General features: G+C 43.5%; 1 protein-coding gene across 1 annotated transcript in view; it reads left to right on the forward strand.

Moving 5' to 3' along the window:
- OPTN (optineurin) overlaps positions 1 to 27,482 on the forward strand; it is a 36,315-nt gene extending 8,833 nt beyond the window's left edge. The window contains exons 3-14 of the mRNA XM_065406364.1: positions 1,389 to 1,576; positions 5,858 to 6,028; positions 7,434 to 7,513; positions 9,760 to 9,891; positions 11,632 to 11,722; positions 13,516 to 13,631; positions 14,466 to 14,615; positions 17,397 to 17,490; positions 18,236 to 18,394; positions 19,161 to 19,291; positions 25,858 to 25,940; positions 26,499 to 27,482. Of these exons, the coding sequence (XP_065262436.1) occupies positions 1,389 to 1,576; positions 5,858 to 6,028; positions 7,434 to 7,513; positions 9,760 to 9,891; positions 11,632 to 11,722; positions 13,516 to 13,631; positions 14,466 to 14,615; positions 17,397 to 17,490; positions 18,236 to 18,394; positions 19,161 to 19,291; positions 25,858 to 25,940; positions 26,499 to 26,623 (1,520 nt within the window). The 3' untranslated portion in view covers positions 26,624 to 27,482. The remainder of the gene's footprint in view (positions 1 to 1,388; positions 1,577 to 5,857; positions 6,029 to 7,433; positions 7,514 to 9,759; positions 9,892 to 11,631; positions 11,723 to 13,515; positions 13,632 to 14,465; positions 14,616 to 17,396; positions 17,491 to 18,235; positions 18,395 to 19,160; positions 19,292 to 25,857; positions 25,941 to 26,498) is intronic.
- Positions 27,483 to 27,899: the final 417 nt, after the last annotated feature.

Raw genomic sequence — 27,899 nt, forward strand, 5'->3', positions numbered from 1 at the left:
AAACTTTCAGCTCGTGTAAACTGGCGTAGCTCCATTGTCTTCAGTGGATTTATACCAGAAGAAGAAATAGTCCTCTGTGTATATTACAGCTCCGGCACACTTTACTATTGGAAGCTAAAGAAAAGTACATTGTATTTGAAATCCAGTAACCCTGAAAGAAATGAGTCTTTAAAGTGGCTCTGACATGAAATATTTTAATTGATCTGTCAGAGCCCTTCATAATTGTGTATCCTCACAAATTCATGATGTTTATAAAAGTCTTCTCACCAAGGGAAAAAATGATTATATACAGGGCAGCAATGAGGCTGTTTACTTTGTGTGTTTAACAGCACTTTGTGTCTAGTCAAACAGGGAAATAATATAGCTAACCACTTTCAGCCATAGTAAGCATGAGTATAACTTGTAACACTTTCAGACAGAGATGTGACTTTCAAATTGACAGCATGTCTTTTAAATTCAGTGTCTTTTTTTTGTGTGGATGTTAGAATGTATGATCCCTGACTAAGTCTGACATTTTGTGTAATGGCCCCAAAGCTCTTTAATTTCCTTTGGCTAGATCGCTCTTTATTTAAATAAGGATCAGCATTGGCCTCTACATGTTATTCTCACTGAAGTCAATGGAAATTGCATGGGTATCTGAGCGCATAATTGGATCCTAAAGTATCTTGGGTTTTGAATATTCAGACTGCATTTATGTAAACGTGTAGCCAGGATTTTCCAGTGAGGCTCAAGAGTATGGCCTGATTCTCCCCTGCCTTGTACCTTGTATAGTCATTTATACCTGCACAAGATGCAAGGCAGTGGAGAAGCAAGTCACGCCTCACTTGTAAATGGTGATCTAGTGGTAACCCAAGAGATTCAGAGACCACGGACAGGTAATTTAGTGTTATGGCCCCAAACAAGATCAGCACCCCATTGTACTAGATACAACAAACCTATAGTAAGAGAGTCCTTATCACAGATAGCTGACCATCTAAATAAAAATACCCTGCTCTTCTGTGCATAAGATTGTCACTTAGGCTTTGTCTTCACTACCCGCCGATCCGGCGGGTAGCAATCGGTTTTTCGGGGATCGACTTACCGCGTCTAGTGAAGACGCGGTAAAATCGATCCCTGATCGCTCTGCCGTCGACTCCGGAAATCCACCTCGGCAGGAGGCGGCAGCGGAGGCGGCGGCAGCGCGGCAGCGGTCGACTTTCCCGCGTCCTCACCGCTAGGTAAGCCGACCTAAAATACGCAACTTCAGCTACGGTATTCACGTAGCTGAAGTTGCGTATCTTAGGTCGGACCCCCGCTGCAGTGTAGACCTAGCCTGGGCTGGCTCACTTTCCTATTTCTCTGGCAAGGGATTAGTATCTGTTCATATGTTGTTTCTGAACACTCTCTAGAAGCCATGAAGATACATAACCAAGCTATGAAGGATCGGTATGAGGAGCTTTCTGTATGGCGAGAGAAACAGAAGGAGGAGCGAGAGTTTTACGAGTCCAAGTTCAAAGAAGCTAAACATTACTTGCAAGTCAAGTGCCTTGAAAATGAAGAGCTGCAGAAACAACTTCAAAGCTTAAAAGAGAAAGAGGTAGGGTCTAAAATGGTAAATAAAATGTGGCCAATCAACTTTTTATTTTTTAATGGGGGAAGCATTCATATCACTTTGTTACACTGTATTTTTTAATGTTTTTCCATTTTTTGTTTTGTTTTTACTTTAGAGGGATTGTATCATAATGGAAATCATTGGCCTGATTTTTTTCTGAAGGTAATTGACTTCTAGGAGATTTGAGAAATCAGGCTACAGCTGAGAGAATTAAAACTGAACTTCGGCCATCTCATTCACTTTTCATTCTCTGTTCTGTTTAGTCATGTTTCTCTTTTGGTTTTGGTTTTTTTCCTAGTTAGTTTTTTCCTTCTCATGCACTAGTTTAGTGCTCTTGCATTTGGGCTTCCAGTGTTACAGGGGGAAGTGTAAATGGAAAAAAAAAAAATACCACCAGAAACCCTTCCCACTATTTCCATCTAACTTTTTTTAAGTCCTAAAAATACTTTTGTTCATATTGAGCCAAATGCATCTCTGGTCTGCAGTACTTATATTTTGAGTCAATCTAAACTGCCTGTCTGCATCCCTCTAAGTAATGGCGAAAGTTGCTTTGTAACTGAGTGGTTTGAAACAGGGTAGGAGGTGCCTTAAGCAGGAATATTTCTGCCCCTTCCCCACATACAAGAAATACTAAAAAGCAAATGGGGGCCCTCTTGAGCTGCTCAGGGCCCTAAGCAATTGCTTGGTTTGCTTATGCCTAGCGCCAGCTCTGCCCCATGAGGTAGCCATCTAATAGCATGGCAACATTGATCTGCATGTATTGTCATGCAGGAGGCCTATATTGAAGAAACCTGTTTAAGGTTTGTACCTGGGTTATGTATGTGGAGATATATTTGCACCTTCAGGCGTAGAATGTTTATTTAAAATTCATACTTCAGGGTTTAAACCAACTATTAGGGATTAGGATGAGATCTTCATGGGGGCAGATCGCACATCTGCCTACTAAGGGACTTCTTGCACCTTCCTTTGAAGCATCTAGTTCTAGCCAATGTTGCAGGATACTGGTTGTTTATTATTATTAGTTTGTATTAGATGAACTACAAATCTTATCCAATCTGGCAGTTCTTATGTTCATTCAAATTCAAGGCTGTCATCTCACTGGCATTCAAAGTTTGATGTCCACAAATTCACTCTGTCACCTGTTTGCCCTCTGAAATATGCTTTTCTGCATTTGGCTGGTGGGCAGGACTCTATCTTCCAACCCCAAAGGAGTGGGGTATGTGGGGAACGGAGGGAAGAGAGAAATCACTATAGGCAGAATAGAGGAGAATGATCAAATCAGAAAAGAACAAACATCTTGTAAAAAGAATGAGAGCACCTTTTAGACAGAAAACATGGAGCAGGAGTTAGGACTCTGGTCTAACATGGGGTCTACCATGGAGTCTAAGATTCTGATCCTGCAATGAATTCTGCATAGGCAGAAGTTATTGGGGGCCCATGGCAGGCCCAGGAGTTTGTCGGTCTAGACCTTGATGAACTCTAAGAGAGAAAAAACTGTTCATTTTTAATTCATAGTATGTTAAACTAGTTTCTCAAAACCTCTCTTTAAAGTGATGCTGTCAGATCAAACTTTGCGCCAAATACATTTTTTTTTTGCAAAGCCTACCACGGAGAGAGATGCTTTTCTTTTTAATATTTTTGAATATTTTATTTTGTTTCCTGTGAAAGCTCTGTTCAAAAAAGCTAACCAACAACAGACTGCAAGATTTGCAAAGTAAGACCTGCAGCTTTTGCCAGGGCATGAAAACATCAAAGTGACTAGAGACAAGTTTCAAAGGGGTAGCCGTGTTAGTCTGGATCTGTAAAAAGCAACATAGGGTCCTGTGGCACCTTTAAGACTAACAGATGTATTGGAGCATAAGCTTTCGTGGGTGAATGCCCACTTCGTCAGACGCATGTAATGGAAATTTCCAGAGGCAGGTATAAATATGCAGGCAAGAATCAGTCTGGAGATAACGAGGTTAGTTCAATCAGGGAGGGTGAGGTCCTCTGCTAGCAGTTGAGGTGTGAACACCAAGGGAGGAGAAACTGCTTCTGTAGTTGGATAGCCATTCACAGTCTTTGTTTAATCCTGATCTGATGGTGTCAAATTTGCAAATGAACCGAAGCTCAGCAGTTTCTCTTTGGAGTCTGGTCCTGAAGTTTTTTTGCTGTAAGATGGCTACCTTTACATCTGCTATTGTGTGGCCAGGGAGGTTGAAGTGTTCTCCTACAGGTTTTTGTATATTGCCATTCCTGATATCTGACTTGTGTCCATTTATCCTCTTACGTAGTGACTGTCCAGTTTGGCCAATGTACATAGCAGAGGGGCATTGCTGGCACATGATGGCATATATAACATTGGTGGACGTGCAGGTGAATGAACCGGTGATGATGTAACTGATCTGGTTACTGATTCTTGCCTGCATATTTATACCTGCCTCTGGAAATTTCCATTACATGCGTCTGACGAAGTGGGCATTCACCCACGAAAGCTTATGCTCCAATACATCTGTTAGTCTTAAAGGTGCCACAGAACACTCTAGAGACAAGTTTGTTTTTATTGTCTGAACTAAAAGAAATTCAAGAAGTAAAACTTGATTTTTTTTTTCAGGGTTAAGAATCTCTTGTGGTGGTGACCTAGGCAAGGACACTTATTACTGTGTGTGATTTCTAGCCTGACAATGTCACTTAAGCCAAGACTATTTTCCCTTTTAAGGAATTGTCCTGATTGTAACCTAAATTCTCTTCAGAGAGAGAATGTGAAACAGTCCCTTATTTAAGATGAACTTTATTTAAGTGCCACTTTGAATCCTATCTTTTCACTTTAGCCTTTTCTTAATTAAAATACATCATAGCCACTTGCTGCTCGTTAGGTGACCTCATGTGCTCTCACAGTTTCAACTACTGATGAAGCACAGATCCATCCTTTGGCCTTCACAGACTATAAACACTAGCACTCAGAATGGTTTTGAGAGGAAAAACCCCTACACTTCTGCCTTCCTGCCAGCAAGGGCTGTGATAAGGCTACTTCCCCTCCTGGTCTAAACACAAAATCAGAGGCAACAGGAGGTGGAGGAGATGCTATTGAGGAGAGGCAGCACCAGAGCAGATGCCAGCATGACAAAACTTTAGGAGCTGGGGAACGTATAGTGGGAGGGGGTGGGGAAGGAACTAGGGCAGAGGATGCAGCATAGAAGGGAATGGAGGAGACTGAGGGGGGTTGCCCAGAACTCATAGTGGCAGTGCTGTAGGCTGTGAGCTGAGTGGTGAAGCCCTGCTAGGGCAGAGGGAGACAAACTCAAGGGGAAGGATTGGGAGTGGAGCAAGACGCCATAGGGAGGGGTGGAAACTGGAGCTTAATGGTTTAGTAGAGGCCAAAAAAGGGGTCCTCAAATCCTCCCCCCACCCCCGAGGAGGGGGAGGAGAGACTCTGGGCAAGATGTGGGGAGACTGTGGGGATTTGGAGAGACCTTCCAAGGAAGAGGTAGGAGGGAGAGATTGGGAAGAAGGGATGGGGGAAATCACAGATGTGAAGAGATGGGGAATAGGGGGAGAGATTGTACGGAAAGGAGCAGACGGGGGCATTTGGAGAGATTCCAGGCAGAGAGGAGGGAGGATCCCAGATGAATTGGAGAAAGAGAAGTGAGGAAGAAGGCTGTACACAGGAGAGGGAATCGTTATACGTCCAAGGAGAGACTGTTGGGGAATGGGGCCCAGAGTGTTGGAGTCAATGATGGGGAATGAGGAATGAAGAGATAAAGGATTTAGAGTCTACCTATTTACAGGGCCCCAACACTGTATTGTCCAAGTATTTAAAATAATCCTGTTGGCACTATGGAATTTACCGTATTGAAGGACCTGGTGAAAACACATTTGTCTCCCTGACATGGTTAACTTAAAACACAGTTTGTTCTTGCAGTGTAGATAGGGGAGAACTGGGCTTAATGAGCTTGAGTCTCCTCTTGCTTAAACCAGTGTAGCTCCGCTGACTTGAGTGGAGTTACTCCTGGTTTACAGCAGTGTTGACGAGGAGAATCAGGTGCATTTTTCTAAACTGGGCTCCAGCCTTTCAGGAGGTGGTTGCATCATTTGATAACTTAGTTTAATGCAGTTTGATCAAAGCAAATTTAAATAGTTTATTCACTGACTTTTTCTAGGCATACCTAACAGTGGTCAGAGTGTTTGGGATGCTGTTGTGTTGTCTTTGCCTCAGCACTTCTGCTTGAGTAGTTTTGGATTTCTGTTTGATTGGCTAATATGGTGTGTATTTTACATCTTTCCCAGGAGAACTGCACAGTTCCTAGGGAGGAAATGACCCAGGAAACTAAGCAGCTGAAGACACAGTTGCTGCGGCTCCAGGCTGAGAAGGCAGATCTGCTTGCCATCGTTTCAGAACTACAGCTCAAACTCAATGTCCCTTCGACAGAGGATTCTTTTGTTGAGATCAGAATGAGTGTAAGTTATTGGGAACAAATCATTAACAGCACCATATTTTTGCGTCAAGAATTATCAGTTGGCCTATTGCAGGAAGAGTACAGAAAGCACAATCTGAAAAGTCTTTGTGGTTAAGACAGGATATTTTCGAGGGCAAATTTCTGTGTGATCTGTGAGGGATTTAGCAGTGCAGTTTCCTGTAATAGTAATGGCAAATGCACAGCTCAGTCCCTGTGCAATGTGTTGAAAAGACAGTATGCCACTTTGAGAGGGGGACTAGCAACTCCAACCTTAATAGCAGCAACACAGGTTGCACAGAAGATATACCCTAGCGTGAGTGAATAACATACTGGTTTTTTGAGTAGTTTTGAGTAGTTAACTTTATGCTGGGGATTATTCTTTAAAGGGATTTTTGTCTACCTTCTCCTATAGTATTGAGGGCCCTTATGTGTGTGTGAGTGAGGGCTGGAGAACTAGATGGTGTTTCTGTTCTCCATTCTCTCCTGTTCAGTCTGTTTCCTGCACACTGCGCTGACTCCATTCCAGGGAGATGCCTGGAGCAGGCATTGCATGCCATAGGTTCACTTTTGTGCTGTATTTAGTTCAGGGGAAACTTGTATTTGTGGGGTTTGTTTTTTTCTCTCCTGGTGGCAAGGAAAGGGTTCCATTTTCTGTCGACAGAAATTAGAGATGCTGTCAAGCTCAGTTTAAATCGAATTTTAGATATTCAAAACTTCTGTGTCGTAACTGTGCTAAAGACAGAGAGAGCTACTTTTACTATCACCATTGAATCTGTGGAGGCTTCTTCATGGACAAAATCAATCATTTCTTGATCATTTTTATGGTAGTGGATCCATGCCTGGAAGGGCAATTGCTGCGTGAGGCTGAGGGGGTTTAATTCACCCTCACTCACCGAGGTTCTAGAGTTGCTGGGGAAGCTTCAAGCTGCAAGCTCAACTTATGCCCCATTATGGCTACAAAATTCAATCAGGAAGGCATTGGGCTCTATATTGGCAGAGAGAAATTATTCCCTATGGGAGGGCAGATTGTTGGCTTCCCACAAATGAGTGGTTGTTAGACCTATACTGGAAGTCATCTCTGATATTGATGAGCATGTCAATTGCCTGATCTGATTTTTTTGTTAAGGAAAAAATTAATAGCAAAAGATTGCAGGGGGAAGGTATGGCTTCTCTACTGTCCTTCTCACTTGATCTGTATAACGGGGTGGCCAGAGTACATGTTAATATTTAACTTTTAAAATTTCCAAATGTGAGATTTATTCCCCAGAATCTTGTGTAGTTGTATTGTCATGGTGTCATTCTTCCTCACCTTTCTGTTATTTAAAAAGTAAATGAAATAAAAGCAGATTCCAAGTTGTCGCTAGCTAGTGTAATACCAAAGCTAATATTCTTTTTATCCCCAATAGGAGGGAGAATCAAATGCAGCTTTAAAAGAAAATCAGGATGTTGTTAATAACCAAAGGACCAACAACGCAGCTGCCTACATGTATGTGGAGTCTGGGGCTGTTTCAAGCTTGATTTTTTTTTTTAAATCACAGAATGTATTGCTTAAGACTCCTCTCACAATTCTATCTTCACATGAACTCTTATACCTGAGGCTTTTTTCCTTGCTGAACTTATACTTCTTCATAGGCTTAGGCAGCTGACACTATTAAAGTTTCCATTTTGGATGCTGCCCAATTTAGTAGCAAGGACTGGCTTAGATAATCCCATGTGACATGCTTGCTACATTTCAGTAGCACGTAATATGATTCCTATACATCCTATCACAAAATTTAGGGAGTATGAATTTAGTGAATAGCCAGACACACACTCCCACGCCCCAAGGAGTGGAACGTTGTGTCATATCACAGGAAAGTTAATTTCCCTATTACTTGTAGTGAGGTCTTGGATTTGATGTCATGAACTACTGTGTCTTCCACTATCATAATCTGACATAAAAAAGCATTTTATGGGGGTGAAATACTACAGGGTTTATTGGCTCAAAAATAAGGCAATTTTAATGAAAATGTCATTTTACTGGGATTTTGGGGCGGGGGGGAATTGTTTTGTAGAGAGATGTGAAGTTTAATTGGAAAAGCCATTTTGTGAAGACATCCATCATGAAAAGCAACACTTTGGTTCCACAAAATGACCCATAATATATTTGTGAATATTTTAAATGTCAGGTTTCTGTTTTTGCATAGACCTACTCAGTTAAGTGGTTAAATACATCCTCCCTCTTGTTATGAGCTGTTTTTGAAGTGGTGCTCGAAGCAAGAACTGCACTCATGGTCATGGAGCCAGATCTTGAAGATCATGGGCTGCCACTATTTTAGTCTTTTGGCAAGACTCATTTTCTGGATGTCCAACTTGAGACATCCTAATAGGGCCTGACTTTCAGAGGGCTGGTTCTCAACAATTTCTGAAAATGTGATCCCTATAAGGCAGGGGTCGGCAACCTTTCAGAAGTGGTGTGCCGAGTCTTCATTTATTCACTCTAATTTAAGGTTTCGCGTGCCGGTAATACATTTTAATGTTTTTAGAAGGTCTCTTTCTATAAGTCTATATTATATAACTAAACTATTGTATGTAAAGTAAACAAGGTTTTCAAAATTTTTAAAAAGTGTCATTTAAAATTAAATTAAAATGCTGATCTTATGCCACCAGCCTGCTCAGCTTGCTGCCAGCCTGGGGTTCTGTTCACCTAGGCCGGCAGAAGGCTGATCAGGGCCTGTGGCCGGGACCCCAGACCTGGGGCGGGGGGTTCAGGGGTCAGGGCAGAGGGCTGGGGGAGGGGGTTCAGGGCAGAAGGCTGGGGTGTGTGTGTCGGAGGTTCAGAGATCAGGGCAGAAGGCTGAGTGTGTGTGGGGTGTTCAGGGCAGAGGGATGGGGCTGTGGGGGTGCAGGGCAGAAGGCTGGGTGTGTGTTGGGGTGGGGGGGTGCAGGGCAGAAGGCTGGGGCTGTGGGGGTGCAGGGCAGAAGGCTGGGTGTGTGTTGGGGTGGGGGGTGCAGGGCAGACGGCTGGGGGGTGTGGGGGTGCAGGGCAGACGGCTGAGTGTGTGGGGGGGGTTCAGGGCAGAGGGATAGGGCTGTGGGGGTGCAGGGCAGAAGGCTGGGTGTGTGTTGGGGTGGGGGGGTTCAGGGCAGAGGGATGGGACTGTGGGGGTGCAGGGCAGAGGGATGGGTGTGTGTTGGGGTGGGGGTGTGCAGGGCAGAAGGCTGGGGTGCTTGGCTCGTGGGGGTGCTCCCAGCCCCCTGCCCTGAGCGGCTCAGGGCAGGGGGCTGGAAGGGATATGCCCTGTTCCACCCCCTTCCCCCAGGCTCCGTCCCTACCTCTCTCTGCGTCCTCTACGGAGCAGGGAGCATGCTGCCGCTCTTCCCCCTCCCCCTCGCTAGGGCCATCAGCTGATTGGCCAGGGATGGAGAGGAGGAGGGGCAGGAAAGCACCGCTGGGGGAAGAAGCGGGGGAGGGGGGAAGCTTGGCTGCCGCAGAACCAAGCTTCTGCCTCCTGCCCCCGCAGGGGAGAGTGGTGGGCGGGGGGGGGGGGGGGACGACCGCGGCAGGGAGCTGCATGCCACTCAGAATCGGCTCACGTGCCATAGGTTGCCGACCCCTGCTATAAGGTGTCTTAAGTTGGGCATCCAGAATCACTAGTCACTTCTGAAAATCTTGGCATTCAGCTAGGCAAATGGTGGACTATAAAATTAATTTGTAATCACCTGTACTAATAGCATGTTTGATCATAGCAGGAGCAGATCTGTGGATGAACCAAAGAATTTGGAATCTGAAGAGCTTACTGTTAGCCAACTTCTTTGTTGCCTTAGAAATGAGACTCAGATGAGGGAGACCCTTGAAAAGGAACTTCAAGAACACAAGGAGAGGTATATAATAGATGGTAACAAATATTTTGAATTGCAACCATTATCCCTTAGAACCATTTCAGCCAAAGCTACCAAACCCGTGGGTAGACAGGGACAAGCTAAAATGTCAATATGATGTTGACAGTAGTATATGGGCTGTAGTACATGCCGCTGTGCATTGACCAACATTTATCTCATAATGACTCCTTTATTGTAGCCGTGGGAGGGGTAAATCACAGGTTCTCTTCTTCTATCTCCTGTTCTCTTAATTCTCTTAACACACAGCAGTTCAGGATCCTTTTCCCATTGCCCCTTCTGGGTTTGCAGTTTCCCAAAATTGAAGTGAAATGGTATGATGGATATTTGAGAACATTTTACCTCATGAATTGCTCACACACTGTTCTCTGCAGTTTTCCAATGAAATATTCTCATGGTGTGATGTACTTTCTATGGAACCTTGGGCAAGTCAAATTTTATATAGTGGAATAAAAATAGTTACTTCACAGGGCTTTAATTCTTTAATGTTTGAGACTCTCAGATACATCTTTTTTGAAAGCTCCCTAGAATGCCTAAAATAAATTTAATTCCAGATACCTAAAATGAATGTCCCAGATGAAACTGCATAAGCTCAGTCACATTGGTGTAAATTGGAAGTAACTGTTCAAGTTAATGGAATTTCACTGGTGTGAGCAGAAGCTGCTCCACAATTTCCATTTTGCAAGGACCGTGTGAGATCTGTTCAGAGTAGACACTATACCAGTGCAAATCAGTCACATAATGGTTCTAAACGGCTTTCCTAGAAGTGAAAACCAGCTTAGCCAAATTACTTTCTGGGTATTGTCAATGTCTACACTGCAATTAAACACCATGCAATTAAACACCTCCAGCCTGAGCCCAAATAGCTACACCACAATTAAACAGCTCCATGGCCAAAGCCCCTCAGGCTGACACGGGCGAGCTGAGGGTGTTTAATAGCAGCGTAGGCATATCCTCAAGGTATGTCTACACTGCAGTTTAAGTTGTTTTTTGTAGTGTTGGCAGGCGTACGCATGCTGGCTTTAATCTGGCTAGCACAGGTAACAATAGCAGTGAAGATGTAGTTATCACAGGTTTCTGCATAGGCTAACTGCCCCAGTAAAAGCCTGCCTGGGACACTATGTACTCAGGTTGTTAGCCCACACTAGAGTCCATGCTGCTATATTAAAGTTAGTATGGATGTACCTACCCACAATATAATTGCACCTTAATTTGTAGTGTAGATGTATCCTCAAAAAAGTGTGAAATTCTCCTTACCATTTGAAAACCTAAAGGAAAAAATGGATTCAGAATTGATATTTCTGATCGTATTCCCAACTTCCAAGAGACGCAAGGGACAGATGCATCCATACCCATAGAAAAAGATTTTTGGAAAGTAGCTTTCATTTGTACTGTGGCATGATCACTATGAACAATGATCACTACAGCTGAATCCCCCTTTATTCCTGTACCATGAAAATTAACTTGTATGTCTTTATATATAAAAATGAAGTAAGGGCAAGGTATGTGGGGGAATCCAAAAAAAAAAAAAAAATCAGCTTCTGGACATATCTTCATATTTCAATGTGTGCTTATTTTTTTTGACTCCTACGGGAAATGTTAATGTTAGAGTAATATATACAGCAATAGCATATGGTCTCTGAATGCTCCCACTTTTTAAAATGCTCATTATGTCATACTGAATGTGTGTTGAAACTGTCATCATTGGCTCCTTACGTTTCTCAGGCTATCAAAGCTGGAGAAGGAAGTGGCTGATTATCTGGAGAGTGGAACGCAAACGGAATGGGCAGAAGAAGAGGATGAAAGTGCAAAGACAGTATGTACCAGTCATCTGGGCGATTTTGAGCAACTACAAAGAACTGGGGCAGGCAAGATTGGTGTTAATGATACAAGTGTCCAGCCCTTTGGCTGAACCTGAGGAGCATTGGGCAAAGCTCAAGAGGAAGATACAAAGGTGAACTCCATGCTCTCCTGATCCTGGACTGGTTCTCCTGAAGGTTGTTCTAAATTACACAAACTACCAATGGCCCCCAGAGGCAGTTACAGCAGCCGGGAATCAGTGGGACATAGTGGAGTCCCACTCGTGCCCAACTATCTTGACCATGCCCTCTAAACAGGGCATGAAGGAGTGACATAGGAGCTTTTATGCCCACAGAGAATCCCTCTAATTTGGAGTAATCCTCCCATGTCTTGGGCCACAATCCACTGGTAATGTGGTGTAAAAGACAGACCCTAGCTGCAGAGTTCAGGCCTGAATCCATGTTTGGATGGGGGTTATTTCTCTCCTAGCATTAATGCATTTCCCCCCCTGGTTTTGGTGAGTTCATTGCCATGGAGGAGCACAACTGTCTTGGACATAGATGCAGTCACTGATATAGCTGGGTTTTAATCCTTTGAATTAAGGCCTTGAACTGACAGTGGGAGCCAATGAAGAACAAAGTAGTAAGCTCACAGTGGCTGGCATTTGTATTCTGCATAAGCTGGTTTCTCTGTTGCTCGAATATTTAGCCACAAGTACAGTGAATTATAGTAATCAAGTCTGAAGGTGATAAATGCATGGATTATTGGGGCTAGATCTTCAAGGAAGAAGGGGTAGAGGATTGTAGCAGCTGAAAGTGGAAGAAGGTGGTGGTGTTTGTGTGGGGTTTTTTTTGCCGCCACAAACCATTTGAAGGGTAGGGGAATCCCAGCCACTGATACCCACCATCCCCTAAATGACCAGGTAGTATCCCAGCCAAACTACCTCTCCATATCAGTCTGATGAACAGGGTGGGAGATGTCCTAGCAAATTTCTTCAAGTATTTTCCTCTTCTGATCACTTCAGTCTTGCCTGGGTTCAGGTTGAGTCAGATACCCTTAATCCAGATGTAGGCATTGTGACATATTTATGACTGTGCTGGCTGCATCTGTGAAAACATGAAGTGTATAGCTGGGTTTCCTCAATGTATTGTTGGCAGCAGAGCTCATGTTGTTTCACCAACTCTCCAAGCAGCTTTCACCAATGCAGATGTTGTAGGGGGCCAGGAGAGCAGGGTGGATCTTTTGGAGACCATGCAGGTGAGAGCCCTGGGGGACCAGGAGCAGTTGCCCATCACCACTGAGTCTGGTGTGAGAGAGAAGACCGCAGCTGTTGCAGTGCTGTACCATCTACTCCAGCTAAGTCACGTAAGCGGGTCAGCAGCAGCTTGGAGATGACCTTTGTCCACTGTTAGGAGGAGAGTTGTCTTAAAGTGCCACTAGGGTTGTGGCTGTGCTGTCCCCTGGTCTTGAAGTTTTCAGGAAGTTGAGAGGTCACATGATGCTGGAGTTTGCCTGTCATTACTTTCCTGTTTGGAGGCAGGTGATGGTTGGAGAGGTAGTCTGCGGCCATTTCCCCAGAATTTTAAAGACGTTTGGGGTGCCCAAAATTGCAGCTCTGCTTTCTTTAGGAATGCTCAGTAATTGCAAGATCTTTATATTAATCTCACAGTGGAGCAGAGTTTACTGGTGCTGAATGATTTGTGCTATTCTCTTTAGAAAGAGAATGGTGGTTGCCTGATATAGGTGTCTAGTTTGTTGGCAATTTTCAAATCTTGAATTGTCTGAGTATAATTTCCTTCTTTCTGACAGGTTGGTAGTGAAATAGAAATCCTGAACCTGCAGGTCTCATCCCTCTTCAAAGAACTTCAGGAGGCCCATGCTAAATTAAAAGAAGCTGAGTTGATCCAGAAGAGGCTTCAAGAAAAGTAAGGCTCAGAAAAGGAAATGTTCTGCTGATGATAATCTTAATGTTCAGAACCCCTTCCACCTGGGGAGTTTAACAAGCTTTACAAACACTAACTAGTGCTTTCAGTTCTACTTATGAAAAGCACTATATTAAAGCTAGGTATTATTATTGATTAAGCCTTATGATACTTCTGAGAAGTGGGTATGTATTAATCTCATTTTACAGGTCAGGAAACAGAGGCCCAGATATCCAAAGTATTTAGGCACCTGACTACTATTTATTTCTGTGGGAGTTAGGTGCCTAAAACACCTTTGAGGATCTAGTCCTCAGTGGCTTTCGCAAGATTTGAGATGCCACCCCGAGTCAAGCAGAGTTAGCAATAGACCATATGAATCCTGATTTACAGACTGAGGATTTAATCCTTTCTGATGTGAAGCGGCATTTTAAAATAAATGAAATCCCTTGAAGGAAGAGATTTGCAAACTTAAGAAAAGCAGTTAAGGGCCCAATTTGAACCATTATTCACACAAGTTCTCAGCACACTTGAAAATCAGGCCACTTAATTAGGTGCATTTAAAAAAAAGTAAGAGCCTCACTTTAGGCACCCATTTTTTAAAACTTTTAGCAACAATTCCCATCTTTTTGAGAGCATATAACCTAAGGAAAAGGGTATAGTTCAATCCCTTTATTTTCTTACAGTTGTGCATGGGTTTTTTTCTTCAGTCTCATGAAATAAGCTTTGGGGGTAAATATTAATCACAAATATAGGTTCTCTTTGTATGATACCCATCATGATGACTTCCATCAAGAAAGGGAGATAGGAAAGATAACCACTCTCCTTCCTTTTTGTCAGGTGTCAGATACTTGAAAGAAAAAACTCTGCTACTTCAGCAGATTTGGATGATAGGCAGCAGCACCTATATACCATTAAAAAGCTAGAGCTTCAGGTGGAGAGCATGCAGTCAGAGCTCAAACTGGAACAAGCCAAAACAAAGGAAGAAAAGTGAGTGTGACAAGATTTTGTACTTTACAAAGATATGTAGAGGTCAGGTGGGGGAGAATCTATGGTAATGTATCCAAGGAGTAATTGAATCTCAGATGTGACTGTGTGCACACTCCTCTTCCCCTCTCCCCCCCCCCCCCCCCCCCCCCGTTAAATTGAGCTTGTAGAGATTAATCTGAACTGGATCCAGATAGCCTCAGTTTATCAAAGTTGACAGTTCAAACCTCTCTCTACAGTAGGCCCAAAGTGGATCTTCACATCCAAAGAGCCCCAACCTTTGGGGAAATCCCAGCTCTAACCTCTGACTTGTATACAGCTAGAGAAGGGCACAAGTTGTACTTTGCCATCTCAGGGACATGTTGCTGATCTAAACAGATCCCTGCCTTCAAATATTGGGTACATTAACTTACTGTGTCCAGCCTGAGGCCAGAAACACAAACTGGCTTCCCATCTTGGCTTTTTCCTTACAAAAGGTGAAGAAATGGATACTTTGCCTAGCCTATTACTGTATTTTACTAAATTCTTCCTATGGAGCTGCACAAACATACCCACAATGCATTTTTGAAAGACTGCACTTGGCTAGTTACCCATATGCTGTCCCCAGCGTGTAGCACGGGGCTCATCTCCCAATCAGCAGGAATTTCTGCAGGTTGGTAGTTTTGTCCAGCAGCCAGTTAATAATTTCACTTGCCTGGACTAAGTTTAATTCCCCAGGTTGCTACATAATAGGCATTTTCTTCATTTGGCTTACAAAAGAAAGTGGAAATGCAACTGAATTATTTTTTAAGGATAAATCTGAGGAACCTTCCCTCTGAGGTTACATCCAAATGATAGCTACATGTGACCAGCCATAAAACTGAACTACTCCAGTCTGACAGACATAGACGCAAATTTTAGGATAGGCTGTGAGGGGCCTTGAAAATCAAGACAAGCAGTTTATGCTTGCAGATACTGAGCAAGGTCTACCAGGCATTTCAGTACCGAGGCAGATCAGTTGAATTATAACGGGCTCTTGTGAGCAGTTCCCTAATTTGTCACTTCCTTGGACCCAAGAGCTGCAATCAGTTATATGCAGGGCTTGAAGACAGTTACGTTAAGGAAAGGCTTGGGAACTGACCATTACTCTGGTGGGAACAAGACAGTACCCTGGATACTCTCAAATGTTTGTAGACATGTTCACATTGTTACTGGAAGCTCTCTGGTCATGAGCACGGTGCTCTAGAGCAGTGGTTTTCCAACTGTGGGTTAGAACCCCAAAGTGGATCACAACCCCATTTTAATGGGGTCGCCATGACTGGCATTAGACTTGCTGGGGTCCAGGGCTAAAGCCCAAGCCCCACCACCCCAGGGCCAAAGCTGACGACTAAGGGCTTCAGACCTAAGTGGCAGGGCTCTGGTTACAAGCCCCCTGCCTGGGCTGAAGCCCTGGGCTTTGCCCCCTCCCAGCTCGGGGCAGCAGGGCTCAGGCTTTGGCATTGCCCCCGCTCCAGGGTAGCAGGGGCTTGGGCAGGCTCAGGCTTTGGTCCCTTCCTGGGGTCACGTAGTAATTTTTGTTGTCCAAAGGGGGTCGTGGTGCAATAAAGTTTGAGAACCCCTGCTATAGAGGAAGTAACCCAAATGGCCCAGATGGCACCAGGAGAATGGATGAAGTCTCATACACTCTAAGGTCAGAAGGGACCATCATGATCATCTAGTCTGACCTCCTGCACACTGCAGGCCACAGAACCTCACCCACCCACTCCTGTAGTAGACCCCTAAACTCTGGCTGAGTTACTGAAGTCCTCAAATCATGGCTTAAAGACTTCGATATAGAGAATCCACCATTTACACTAGCTTAAACCTACAAGTGACCCATGCCTCATGCTGCAGAGGAAGGCAAAAAACCAAGCTGCTCAGAAAGAGTGAGAGAAGAGGGCATGGGAAACACCAATGCCTCCAAACTCTGCTGGGGTCAGTGTTTTGGTAAGAAGCGCCACAAATAATAGTCATAAAAGAATTAAAAGCTGTTAAGAAACACTACTTCAAAAGCTTAGCTCAGTCCATTTTATTTAATGAAGAGATGTTAAAGAGGTGACTGTTCCATGGTCTATAAGCACCTACCTGGATAGTATATGGCAATTTAATCTATCAGAAAAAAGCATAATGAGATCGAATGGCTGGAAGCTGAAGATAGACAAAGTCTGACTGGAAATAAGGGACAAATTTTTAACAATGAGGGTAAGTCACAACTGGGGCAGTTTACCTAGGGACATGGCAAATTCTCCTTCACTTGAAATCTTCAAGTCCAGACTGGCTATCTTTTTCAAAAGATATGCTGTATCTCTCACAGAAGCTATGGGCTTGGTGCTGAAATTACTGGGTGAGATTCTTTGGCCTGTACTGCAGGAGGCCTGATTTAAGTGATCGGAATGGTCCCTTCTGGACTTGAAATCTATGAAAAGACCAGCACCAGAGACTTTGAGAGAGGGTATGGTGAGGGGTAGAAGGCTACTTTTTATCGTCAGACTGAAATACCATTTGTAAGTTGTTAGAGGTTTTTGTGGTTTTTTGTTTTGTTTTTATTTTCCTGTAAAAAAGTAAAAAGTCAGACTGGAGAAAATTCTGATAGTTGATAGTTAGTTCTTCAGCTTTCTGGATCGGTGTCTTAAACTCTGGGGATTTGCAAGTTTGACGGGGAGGAGTGATGAAAGAAATCCTAAAGTGGGAGCCAGTGGAACAATTTAACAAAATGGAAGATGATAGAAGGAGCATTTCAGATGTAATTTTTTTTCTCTTAAACAGGGCAAAGTTTTCTGACTTGCAGCATACGTACAGCAAGCTTCTCCCTGAACTCAGTGATGCAATGAAAACCATTGAAGAACTAAAAAACAATGAGGTAAACTGGTTATGAAGAGAAATTGCAATGAGTTTTAGGGGAGAGAAATTAATGTGGATTGTAACAATATTGTGGCCAACAACTTCATGATTTTTCAGCTTTACCATACACCATAGCCACATAGATTTCATGGTCATTAGTAAGGACAGACCTTGACATCTCCTGCTCCAAAAACACAAACGCCACCTCCCACCACTTCAACTAAAGATGAACCACATCTCTGCTGGGTTAGTGCTGATATCCTCTGTAGGTTGCAAGCTACGGCAATGCGACACAATTGCATACATTTCAGCAATTCTTAGTCTATCCCAACTCAGGAGTCAGAAGTTAAGCATCTAAATGTTAGTGTAATCTTAAGAAAGTAAGGTCTTTGGAGCAGGGATCATCTTTTTAGGTTTGTTTTTTTTTTTTTTTACAGTGCCTCGCACAGTCAGGTCCTGGAATACGTATAATAAAGTACTATGCAATATGTGTTGCAATAGCGGGAAGAATAGGGTTAATTAAGCCTTAGCTTTGAACTTGGTTGCTTTTCCCAGTACTTTTAACAGAGACCTTACTCTTCAGTTTAAAAAAAAAGGGAAGATCTCCTTCATAGACTGCATAAAGAGATTCCTTTTGGGCTTGACACAGTGGGGACTGGTGGGAGCTGTATATCTGGGAGCCGGAAGTAACCTTGAGCTGATGGATCTTTTTTGGGGGAGGGGTGGGGGGAAATCAGGCCATTTAAATGAATTCTTCCTTGCAGTTGGCAAGAGTGGATAAGGCGGTAGTAGAGGACCTGAATAAAAAGCTAGCGCTGGCGGAGAGAGCTTTGGCTACAAAACAGCTACAGATGGATGAAATGAAGCAGACCATTGCTAAGCAGGAGGAAGACCTTGAAACCATGGCTGTCCTCCGAGCTCAGGTACGGGGTGCCCTTCAGAAAAGTCAGGGAGGCTTGGATAGTTCTCCTTCCCAGTGTTCAGAAATTGGAAGAAAAACCCTAATGGCTCAAGCAATTGCTCTGAATAATTTAAAACAGACTTACAAGAGTCCAGATATATAATTCCCTGTTTGAGTTTCCCCTATAGATCCTTGTAGAATCTGTACTTCTGTGAATTCCCAGCTACCATTGACCTTAATGGATGGGATTTCTGGGAACTAAATGAGTCTGGAACGTGACACAATTTCGCACCACCAATAAAAAGTTTGGTAGTTGATATAGAACAAAAATATTCTATTTTCAATTGGCTCCCTTAATGTTAGAGTGGTGGTTTTAGTCAAATTAAATGAGGTCATGGGTGTAAAGTGTGAATATGAAGAAGGCTGGTCTTGAACTGGAACTCTGGAGTTCTGGGACCAATTTCTGGCTCTGCCAGAGATTTTCTGTATGACCTTGGACAAGTCACCTGCTCACTGTCGTTGCATCAGTCCTGCCTGTAAAATGGAGATGATGATGCCTGATTTCTCCCAGCCTTTCTTTGCTATTAGCTCTTTGGGTCTTGGACTACGTCTTCCCATGTGTATGTGCAGCTTCTAGTACAACGCAGGCACTGATTTTGGTTGAGGCTTATAGGGGCTATTGCAATACTGGTTGGCTGTGTTGGCAAATGGGATTAATTTATACCCTGATAGAGTTAGATCTGATCTAAATAGTAAATGCTGAACATGATTTTATTTTTTCTGACCAGATGGAGGTTTATTGTTCTGACTTCCATGCTGAGAGAGAAGCAAGAGAGAAGATACATGAGGAAAAAGAACAGTTGGCTGTACAGCTGACATACCTGCTACAAGAGAAACATACTCTTGAAAATCTTGGCAGGTGAGAAACTGATCAATTCCAAACATGTTTCTGACCGAGTTGTCTGGATCGTCTTGTTGTCTCTTGTGTTGGGGAGCTGGCTAGGGACTCGTTAAAATCAACATTGGCTTTAATGAGTGTTTGAAGCCACAACACACCTGTGCTCCTCAATAAAGTTAAAAAAACAAACAACAACAAAAAGCTCTAGAAGCCAGAGACTTGGCTCTATAGTGAACTAGCTGATTTAAGCAAGAAATTAGCCAGATGACAGAACAGTGAGCATGTGTGCGAGATTGATCCAAAGAACTCAAAGCACCAAAATAAATTAAGCCATATGACACCCCCCTGTGAATTATGAAAGTATTATACTTACTTGAGATATACAGTTAAACTCAGTGGGTGAAACCCTGGCCCCACTGATTTCAAGTGGGTCCAGAATTTCACCTAAGGACTCTCTCTGTAAATTGGCTTCATCTGAAACCCCATTTATTCAAATTTTTCAGGTTTCTTCTAAAAACTAAGTCAATAGATATAAACTGTATCTTAAAAGAAAACAAACCAACCATTCTGTTCACCACCCAGATATTTAGTATCTGGAGAGATTTGGCAGTCTCTCACCCCAGTGGATCAGGGTCTTCTCCCTCAGTCCTTCCTACCTCTAGAGCTATTTACTTTCTGCCCTGGTTGCTCAAGATCTTCCCTCCCAGGCTTGTCTACCTGGAGAGCTTTTATAATCTCTGCCCCTTTTGGTCAGGGTTCCCTCCCAGGCCTCTCTGCCTGGAGTTAGGCTAACTGGGGCAAGGAATTGTTAAAAGCTCTCCAGGTAGAGAGGCCTAGGAGAGAAACCCTGACGCACCAGGGCAGAGACTACCATGACTAGCTCTCCAGGTAGAAAGGCCTGGGAGAGAAGTACCCTGAAGAAGCAGGGCATAATTGATAGGTGTGTCACAGAGCTACTTAAGGAAGGAGCCTGATCTGGAAAAGGGTCTTTCTCCTTAGCCAAGTTGCACTTTGATCCTGGCTGGACCTTGAGCAGGTTCTGGAGGCTAGTCAGCTCCTTTTGCAGCAGAAAGCACTGCTGTTCCCCCGTCTCCTTCTCCACTCTGAGGTGGGTCAGCTCTTGCTCCCATTTTACTGATTGAAACCACCTCTGTTCTATTTCCTGAATCTGGGTCTCATAAGCCTTCCACCTGTTATTTAGTTCATGCCAGAGAGCATTCATCTGGTTTGGAAGGTTGTAGGGGCGCCTGGTGCCCAACCAAGAGTTCTGGCTATCAGTTGTTCTCTGAGCTCCTAGGCCCTCTGAAACAGGTTTCCCTCTGTCTGACACCTCTCGTCAGGGAACCCCGCTGTCCTCTCACTGGGCTCTTCTCCATCAGAGTAATTTCAGGGCCCTGGTCCTGCCTCAGTTCCTGTGACACATTAGGTACATTCCCCATGTTCTCTTCCCTCACGACAGAGACTGGGTCTTGCCTTCAGCAAAAGGGCTGTTCAAACCCCACGACTGCTTTCTCATTTCTGTCCTGTGGGCCTCAATCCTGCTGCTTTGTCTAGCCCAGCTTTGCCAATTATGGGGAGGCCTGGGTCTATGATTGTACTAGTACTGCCTTCCTGAGTTAGAGTTTTTCTCGGGGCAGTACCTTCTTATGTGACCCATTTCCCCGTAATGGAAACCAGTTGTCCCTGGGGTAGCCTTCCAAGCCCTAAACTGAGTCCTGATGATCCTCTGTTCCGCCTTCACTACAGCCTGAGCCTCAGCCATTTGTGGCCGGGTGTCTTGGTCAGCCTGGCCTTCACTGGTCTCGATGGCTCTTACGGCAACTGGTCTGGTCTTACAAGCCATGGTTGTATCAGGGTAAACCCATCTGACCTTCCCCACTTGTCCATAGTACCTGCAGCTCCATGGTGGGGTCTTCCGACTCTTTCCTTTGCGGCATCTGCAGTGGCTGGGCCTGGCTGTCATGGCTGCCAAGCTCCCTGCCACACCTGAGACTGGTGATCCTGGAGTTGCTGCTGTTAAAGTCCCTCCAGGGTTTTGCCATGCTGCTGCTGGGCAGCTTGCTGGGACTTTGCAGTTCCTGCAGTCTGCCGCTGCTGGCCGAGAGCTCTTATCTGCTCTTCCATGATCCCGTTGTGTGCAGGGGCTGGTCTGAATAAATCAGTGTAACAGGATTGCACTCACCTCTCATGAGCACCCCCTGACCAAGTATGTGTGCCTGCACTCTCTCTCTACCTGTTTTTGGTGGGCCTTTGCTGACTCAGCCCTCCATCCAAGTCATATACAGTCCGTCTGTGAGATAAAAGCAAAGCAAATCCCTTTTGGGGTACAAGTCCAACAGGGGTCTCCCTGCCCTCTGTAAAGTCTCTGTTTGTCCCCACTCCAGAATAGAGCGGTGCCCCAGGGCTCCTTCCCAGGAGGCAATGTCTTCACCCCCCTAGGGCCTTTCCAGCCACAACTCTCCAGCTGGGCCACTGTAGTTCAGTTCCCCCTTTTGGGGGTGCCTCAATGTCCAGGCCACTCCCACCTTGGGGCTTATGGGGACTTGGGGGGGACCCAGGCCCGCCCACTACTCTGGGTCCCAGCCCAGGGACCCTGTAGACAGCAGCTGTCTGCTGTGTCCCTTTATCTAAGTTGCACTGCTGCTCTGATTGCCTGGGCCACTTCCCCACAGCCCTGCGCCATCTTCACCCTTACTTCAGTCTTGTCTTGCTGGAGTTCCCGCAACCAGCTCAGGATCCTTCTCACTCTCCCTGACTTCTGGCAGCACTACCTCATCCGAGGTTCTGCAGCTCCCTCAGCCAGCCACACACCATCCATGCTTCTCCAATTCTAGCAAGGAACTGAACTCACTCTTCCCCTGCAGCTCTTATACTGACCTGCTGGGCCCTGATTGGCTGCTCCCCACACAGCCACTCTAGGCTGCTTGGAGGACCTCTCTTCTGCCCTTTGCTCAGGCAATTGGTATTCTTTTGCTTAACAGTGCGATTAAAACTGCGATTAAGCATGATTTTTTAAAATCATGATTAATTTTTTTGAGTATATATTGTATTCCGTGTTGTAATTGAAATCAGTGTATATTATTTTTATTACAAATATTTGCACTGTAAAAATGATAAAAGAAATAGTATTTTTAATTCACCTCATACAAGTACTGTAGTGCAATCTTTGTCATCAAATTGCAACTTACAAATGTAGGTTGGTTGTTTTTTTTTGTTTTGTTACATAACTGCACTCAAAAACAAAACAGTGTAAAACTTCGGAGCCTACAAGTCCACTCAGTCCTACTTCTTGTTCAGCCAATCGCTAAAACAAACAAGTTTGTTTACATTTACAGGGGATATGCAGCCCTCTTCTTATTTACAATGTCGCCAGAAAGTGAGGACAGGCATTTGCATGGCACTTTTGTAGCTGGAATTGCAAGGTATTTACGTGCCAGATATGCTAAACATTGGTATGCCTCTTCATGCTTCGGCCACCATTCCAGAGCACATGCTTCCATGTTGATGTCGCTCGTTAAAAAAATGTGTTAATTAAATTTGTGACTGAACTCCTTGGGGAAGAATTGTATGTCCCCTGCTCTGTTTTACCCACCTTCTGCCATATATTTCATGTTATAACATTCTCGGATGATGACCCAGCACATGTTGTTCATTTTAAGAACACTTCCAATGCAGATTTCACAAAACACAAAGATGGTACCAATGTGAGATTTCTAAAGATACCTACAGCACTCGACCCAAGGTTTAAGAATCTGAAGTGCCTTCCAAAATCTGAGCAGGATGAGGTATGGAGCATGCTTTCAGAAGCCTTAAAAGAGCAACACTCCGCGGCAGAAACTACAGAACCCGAACCACCAAAAAGGAAAATCAGCCTACTGCTGGTGGCATCTGACTCAGATAATGAAAATGAACATGCGTCGGGCCACACTGCTTTGGATGGTTATCGAGCAGAACCCGTCACCAGCATGGATGTATGTCCCCTGGAATGGTGGTTGAAGCATGAAGGGACATATGAATCTTTAGTGCATCTGGCACGTAAATATCTTGCGAAGCCGGCTACAACAGTGCCATGAGAATGCCTGTTCTCACTTTCAGGTGATCTTGTAAACAAGAAGCAGGCAGCATTATCTCCTGCAAATGTAAACAAACTTGTTTGTCTGAGTGATGGGCTGAACAAGAAGTAGGACTGTGTGGACTTGCAGGCGCTACAATTTTACACTGTTTTATTTTTGAATGCAGTTGTTTTTTTACATAATTCTACATTTGTAAGCTCAACTTTCATGATAAAGAGATTGCACTACAGTACTTGTATTAGGTGAGTTGAAAAATACTATTTCTTTTGGTTTTTACAGTGCAAATACTTGTAATAAAAAATAAATATAAAGTGAGCACTGTACACTTTGTATTCTGTGTTGTAATTGAAATCAGTATATTTGAAAATGTAGAAAATATCCAAAAATATTTAAATAAATGGTATTATATTATTATTTAACAGTGCAATTAATCGCGACCAATTTTTTAATCGCTTTTTTAATCAACTTATCGCCCTGTTGATAAGTTATTCATGCATTTGACAGTATCTATGTGTTGGCAATACAATCGAAGAGAGTTGAAAATTTGAAACCAAATTCTCTCTGCAAACATTTCATGTAATTGCACTCTGCTGTGTTCAGAACACTGAAGACAAATAGACAAAAGAATGTTTAGTCATTAAGGCCAGAAGGAACCATCATCATCTAGTCTGACCTCCTGTACATCACAGGACACAGAACCTCACCCCCACTCCCTACTTCAGTAATTCAGCCAGAGATTACAGGCCTATTACAGAAGTCCTCAAATCTTGATTTAAAGACTTCAAGTTACAGAGAATCCACCATTTACTCTAGTTCAAACCAGCAAGTGACCTGTGACCAACGCTGCAGAGGAAGGCAAAAAACCCCAGAGTTTCTGCCAATCTGACCTTGGGGGAATTCCTTCCTGACCCCAAATATGGCAATCCTTTAGATACTGAGCATATGGGCAAGCTCCACCATCCAGACAACTAGGAAAGAATTCTCTGTAGTAACTCAGAGTGTAGTGTCCCATCTCTGGCTGTTGGAGATATTTGCCAATAGCAGTCGCGGATTGGTCATATGGCATTGTAAGCAATCTCATCATACCATCCCCTCCATAAACTTATCAAGCTAAGTCTTGAAGCCAGTTAGGTTTTTTGCCCCCATTGTTCCCCTTGGAAGGCTGTTCCAGAACTTCACTCCTCTGAGAGATAGAAACCTTTGTCTAATTTCAAGCCTAAACTTATTGCTGGCCAATTTATATCCATTTGTTCTTGTGCCAAGATTGGACCTTAACTTAACTCCTCTCCCTCCCTGGTGTTTATCCCTCATATGTATTTAGAGAGCAATCATATCTCGTCTCATCCTTTGGTTAGGCTAAACAAGCCAAGGTCCAAAAGTCTTCTCTCATAAGATTCCCCTGATCATGCTAGTAGGCCTTCTTCTGCACCTGTTCCAGTTTGAATTCTCATAGACTTTAAGGTCAGAAGGGACCAATATGGTCATCTAGTCTGACCTCCCGCATGATGCAGGCCACAAACGCTGACCCACCCACAACAGAATATTCCAGCCTGCGACCCCTGCCCTATGCTGCGGAGGAAGGCGAAAAACCTCCAGGGCCTCTGCCAATCTACCCTGGAGGAAAATTCCTTCATCTTTCTTCAACATGAGAGACCAGAATTTTACATAGTATTTCAGATGAGGTATCACCAGTGCCAGGTCCAATGTTACTAATGCTTCCCTATCACTACTGGAAATACCTCAGCTGAGGCATTTTAGGATTGCATGAGCCTTTTTCAGGGCCACATCACATTGGTGGCTCATAGTCATCCTGTGATAGACCTTGGTGCATTGGTTGTTTTCCTCCTCTGTTGTTTACAACTTAAGTGCCCAACTTATAGCAGAAATGCTTGTTAGTCCCTAAGTGAATGACCTTGCACTTTTCACTGTTACATTTCACCCTATTTCTATTACTCCCGTTTTCAAAGTCATCCAAATCTCCTTATATGATGATCTGGTCCTCTCCCTATTGACATTACCTCCCAGCTTTGTTCCCCTGCAGACTTTATTAGTACACTTCCACTTTTTGTGCCAGGTCATTAATTAAAATATAAAATAAGACTTGTCCCAAGACAGATCCTTCACTAGTAACCTCCCTCCAGCCTGGCAGTTCACCGATTGTAGTCTCCCCATTTCCTTACCCACCTTTCAATTCTCGTATTAAATCCCATCTTCTCCAAGACATGTAGCCCAAAATATTTTCCTGTATAACTTTGTCTTTTAACACTTACAATTGTGCATTAAATGATTTGAGTCCTTAGAATGTTCCAAAGGACAGAGTTCTCAGCACTTGTCCCAGGGCAGAAGCTTCTGTGTTGATGCCATACTACTTTAAAATTGTTCCCTTCAGCAGTTCGTATCAAACAGTCCTTCTGCTTTCCCTATTGTTTGAGGTTAGACTAGATTTCTCTTCCTACCAGGCTTTGTGTGTGTGCTTGAAAATGAACACCCTCTTAACTTCTTTAATCTCTGCAGAAACTCTTTGGTGGAAATGCAGAATCGTCACGGAGCCAGAGAATCAGTGGATCAAGATCATTCACCTCATCTTGTACAAAGAGGTAAATTAATAGAAGATAATTGTTATGGGATCAAATCCTGGCCCTGGCCCTGCTGTCCCCAGTATAAGCCAGCTTAGCATTGCTGCCAGGCCAGTCAAGTGGCACAATACTGAGCACTCTCAGGACTGCTCTGTCTTAGCCCAGCAGCCTGCAGGGCGTTTTTGTAATTGAAGATGGGCCAGCAACTGCAACTCCCTAGCTACCGTCCACAGGCCTAGCAATCTGGCATCTTTTGCTAGCACTAAATTCACATTTTCACAAAAGAGTGGAAATCTAGCTTAACATAAAAATAACAGGAGTACTTGTGGCACCTTAGAGACTAACAAATTTATTAGAGCATAAGCTTTCGTGGGCTACAACCCACTTCTTCGGATGCATATATGTTTCACTCTATATGCATCCGAAGAAGTGGGTTGTAGCCCACGAAAGCTTATGCTCTAATAAATTTGTTAGTCTCTAAGGTGCCACAAGTACTCCTGTTATTTTTGAGGATACAGACTAACACAGCTGCTACTCTGAAACCTAGCTTAACATAGTTTTAATTCTCTTTCTCTGCAGGAACTGATCCTCAGGACTGGCGGCAGCAGCAGAGGAATATTCCAGTACATTCCTGTCCCAAGTGTGGAGAAATTCTACCTGACATGGACACGCTTCAGATCCATGTTATGGACTGTATCATCTGAATGCTGATCTCCAACTCTTCATAAATGGAAATTTTTACCTGCCAAGCAAATGCATTCTTTCCCTCTAGAATAGGACCTGATCCTACTCCCCATGAAGTTTTACAGGGTATTTTCCACTGATTTCATTGACAACAGGGCAACACCACTTTTTTTTAGCATTTCCGTTTGCTTTAGGGAAGAGAGAATTTTCATTTTGTAAAATAAGTTGCTAATTTACGGAACTCCACATATATCTGCTGCGGTGGAATCTTTAATCATCCTCTAACAACAAGCTCCACTTCTCATAGTTTATGATCACTCAGAGCGGAGAATGACTCACAGTATCTGGCTGAATTAATGCAGTCAAAGGAGAAACAAGATAGATACAGCTGATCAGTTTATATATGAGAGATGAAGTAGTTACAGGCTTAATCAGAAAGCTAATTCATGTTTGAGAAGCTTTTAATAAAATGGGAATAGTTTTGTATTCATTACACACTTGAAATGAATCCTGCTCTTGCGCTGAATAGCAGTTTTATTGAATTCCCTGTAACCAGGCTAATCTGATGTTAGATTATTGATACTGTAGTTTGTGTACTCTCTGCTTTAACCAGATGTGGGCAAAGTATAAGATTAAACTGGTTGGGTCTGAAATATGTAGCTGCTGCTCTAAAACCGAATGACTTTAATATAGAACAATTCACAATTTAAAGAAGCTGTCTTTACTCCTCTCATTGTAATAAATTCACCTGAACTTGTACAGTAGATCTCAAAATATTTTGCTGGAAACAGGTATGGTGGATGTAACTTAATCATTTAGGAGAGTTAATTGAGTTTCATGTTTACGAGACAAAAATAAATCTGTTGCAAAACACAAGAACCAACTTTGCAACTTATGCATATTTTAGATCTTCATTATATTCTGGATTGGCTTTTCGTCCATATGTATTTCCAATAGGAAACTGTGTTGGGCTAGGTCTTTTGATGCTCTCTTTGCTAATATAATACCAAATCTAAAAACTATCACCATCTTCCTTGGGATTGTGGTGGGATTCCAGCTCAGCCCCTCAATCGGCTGCTCTTGTTGAATTACCATTGAAATCTAGAATGCAAAATCTACTGTGACAGCAAAGAAAGAAAGAAAGCAGCAGGATCATACATCAAATAATGTGAAGGACTACTGGAATGAGGATTGTAATAGGAAAAAAATGGAAATTATATTGAGCTTGATCCTGTACTCATTATTCAGATGAAAGTCCCACTGACTTCAAATGGGATTTCTCCCCAAGTAAGAACT

This window comes from Emys orbicularis, chromosome 1, assembly GCF_028017835.1.
Source record: "Emys orbicularis isolate rEmyOrb1 chromosome 1, rEmyOrb1.hap1, whole genome shotgun sequence".
Lineage (NCBI taxonomy): Eukaryota > Metazoa > Chordata > Testudines > Emydidae > Emys > Emys orbicularis.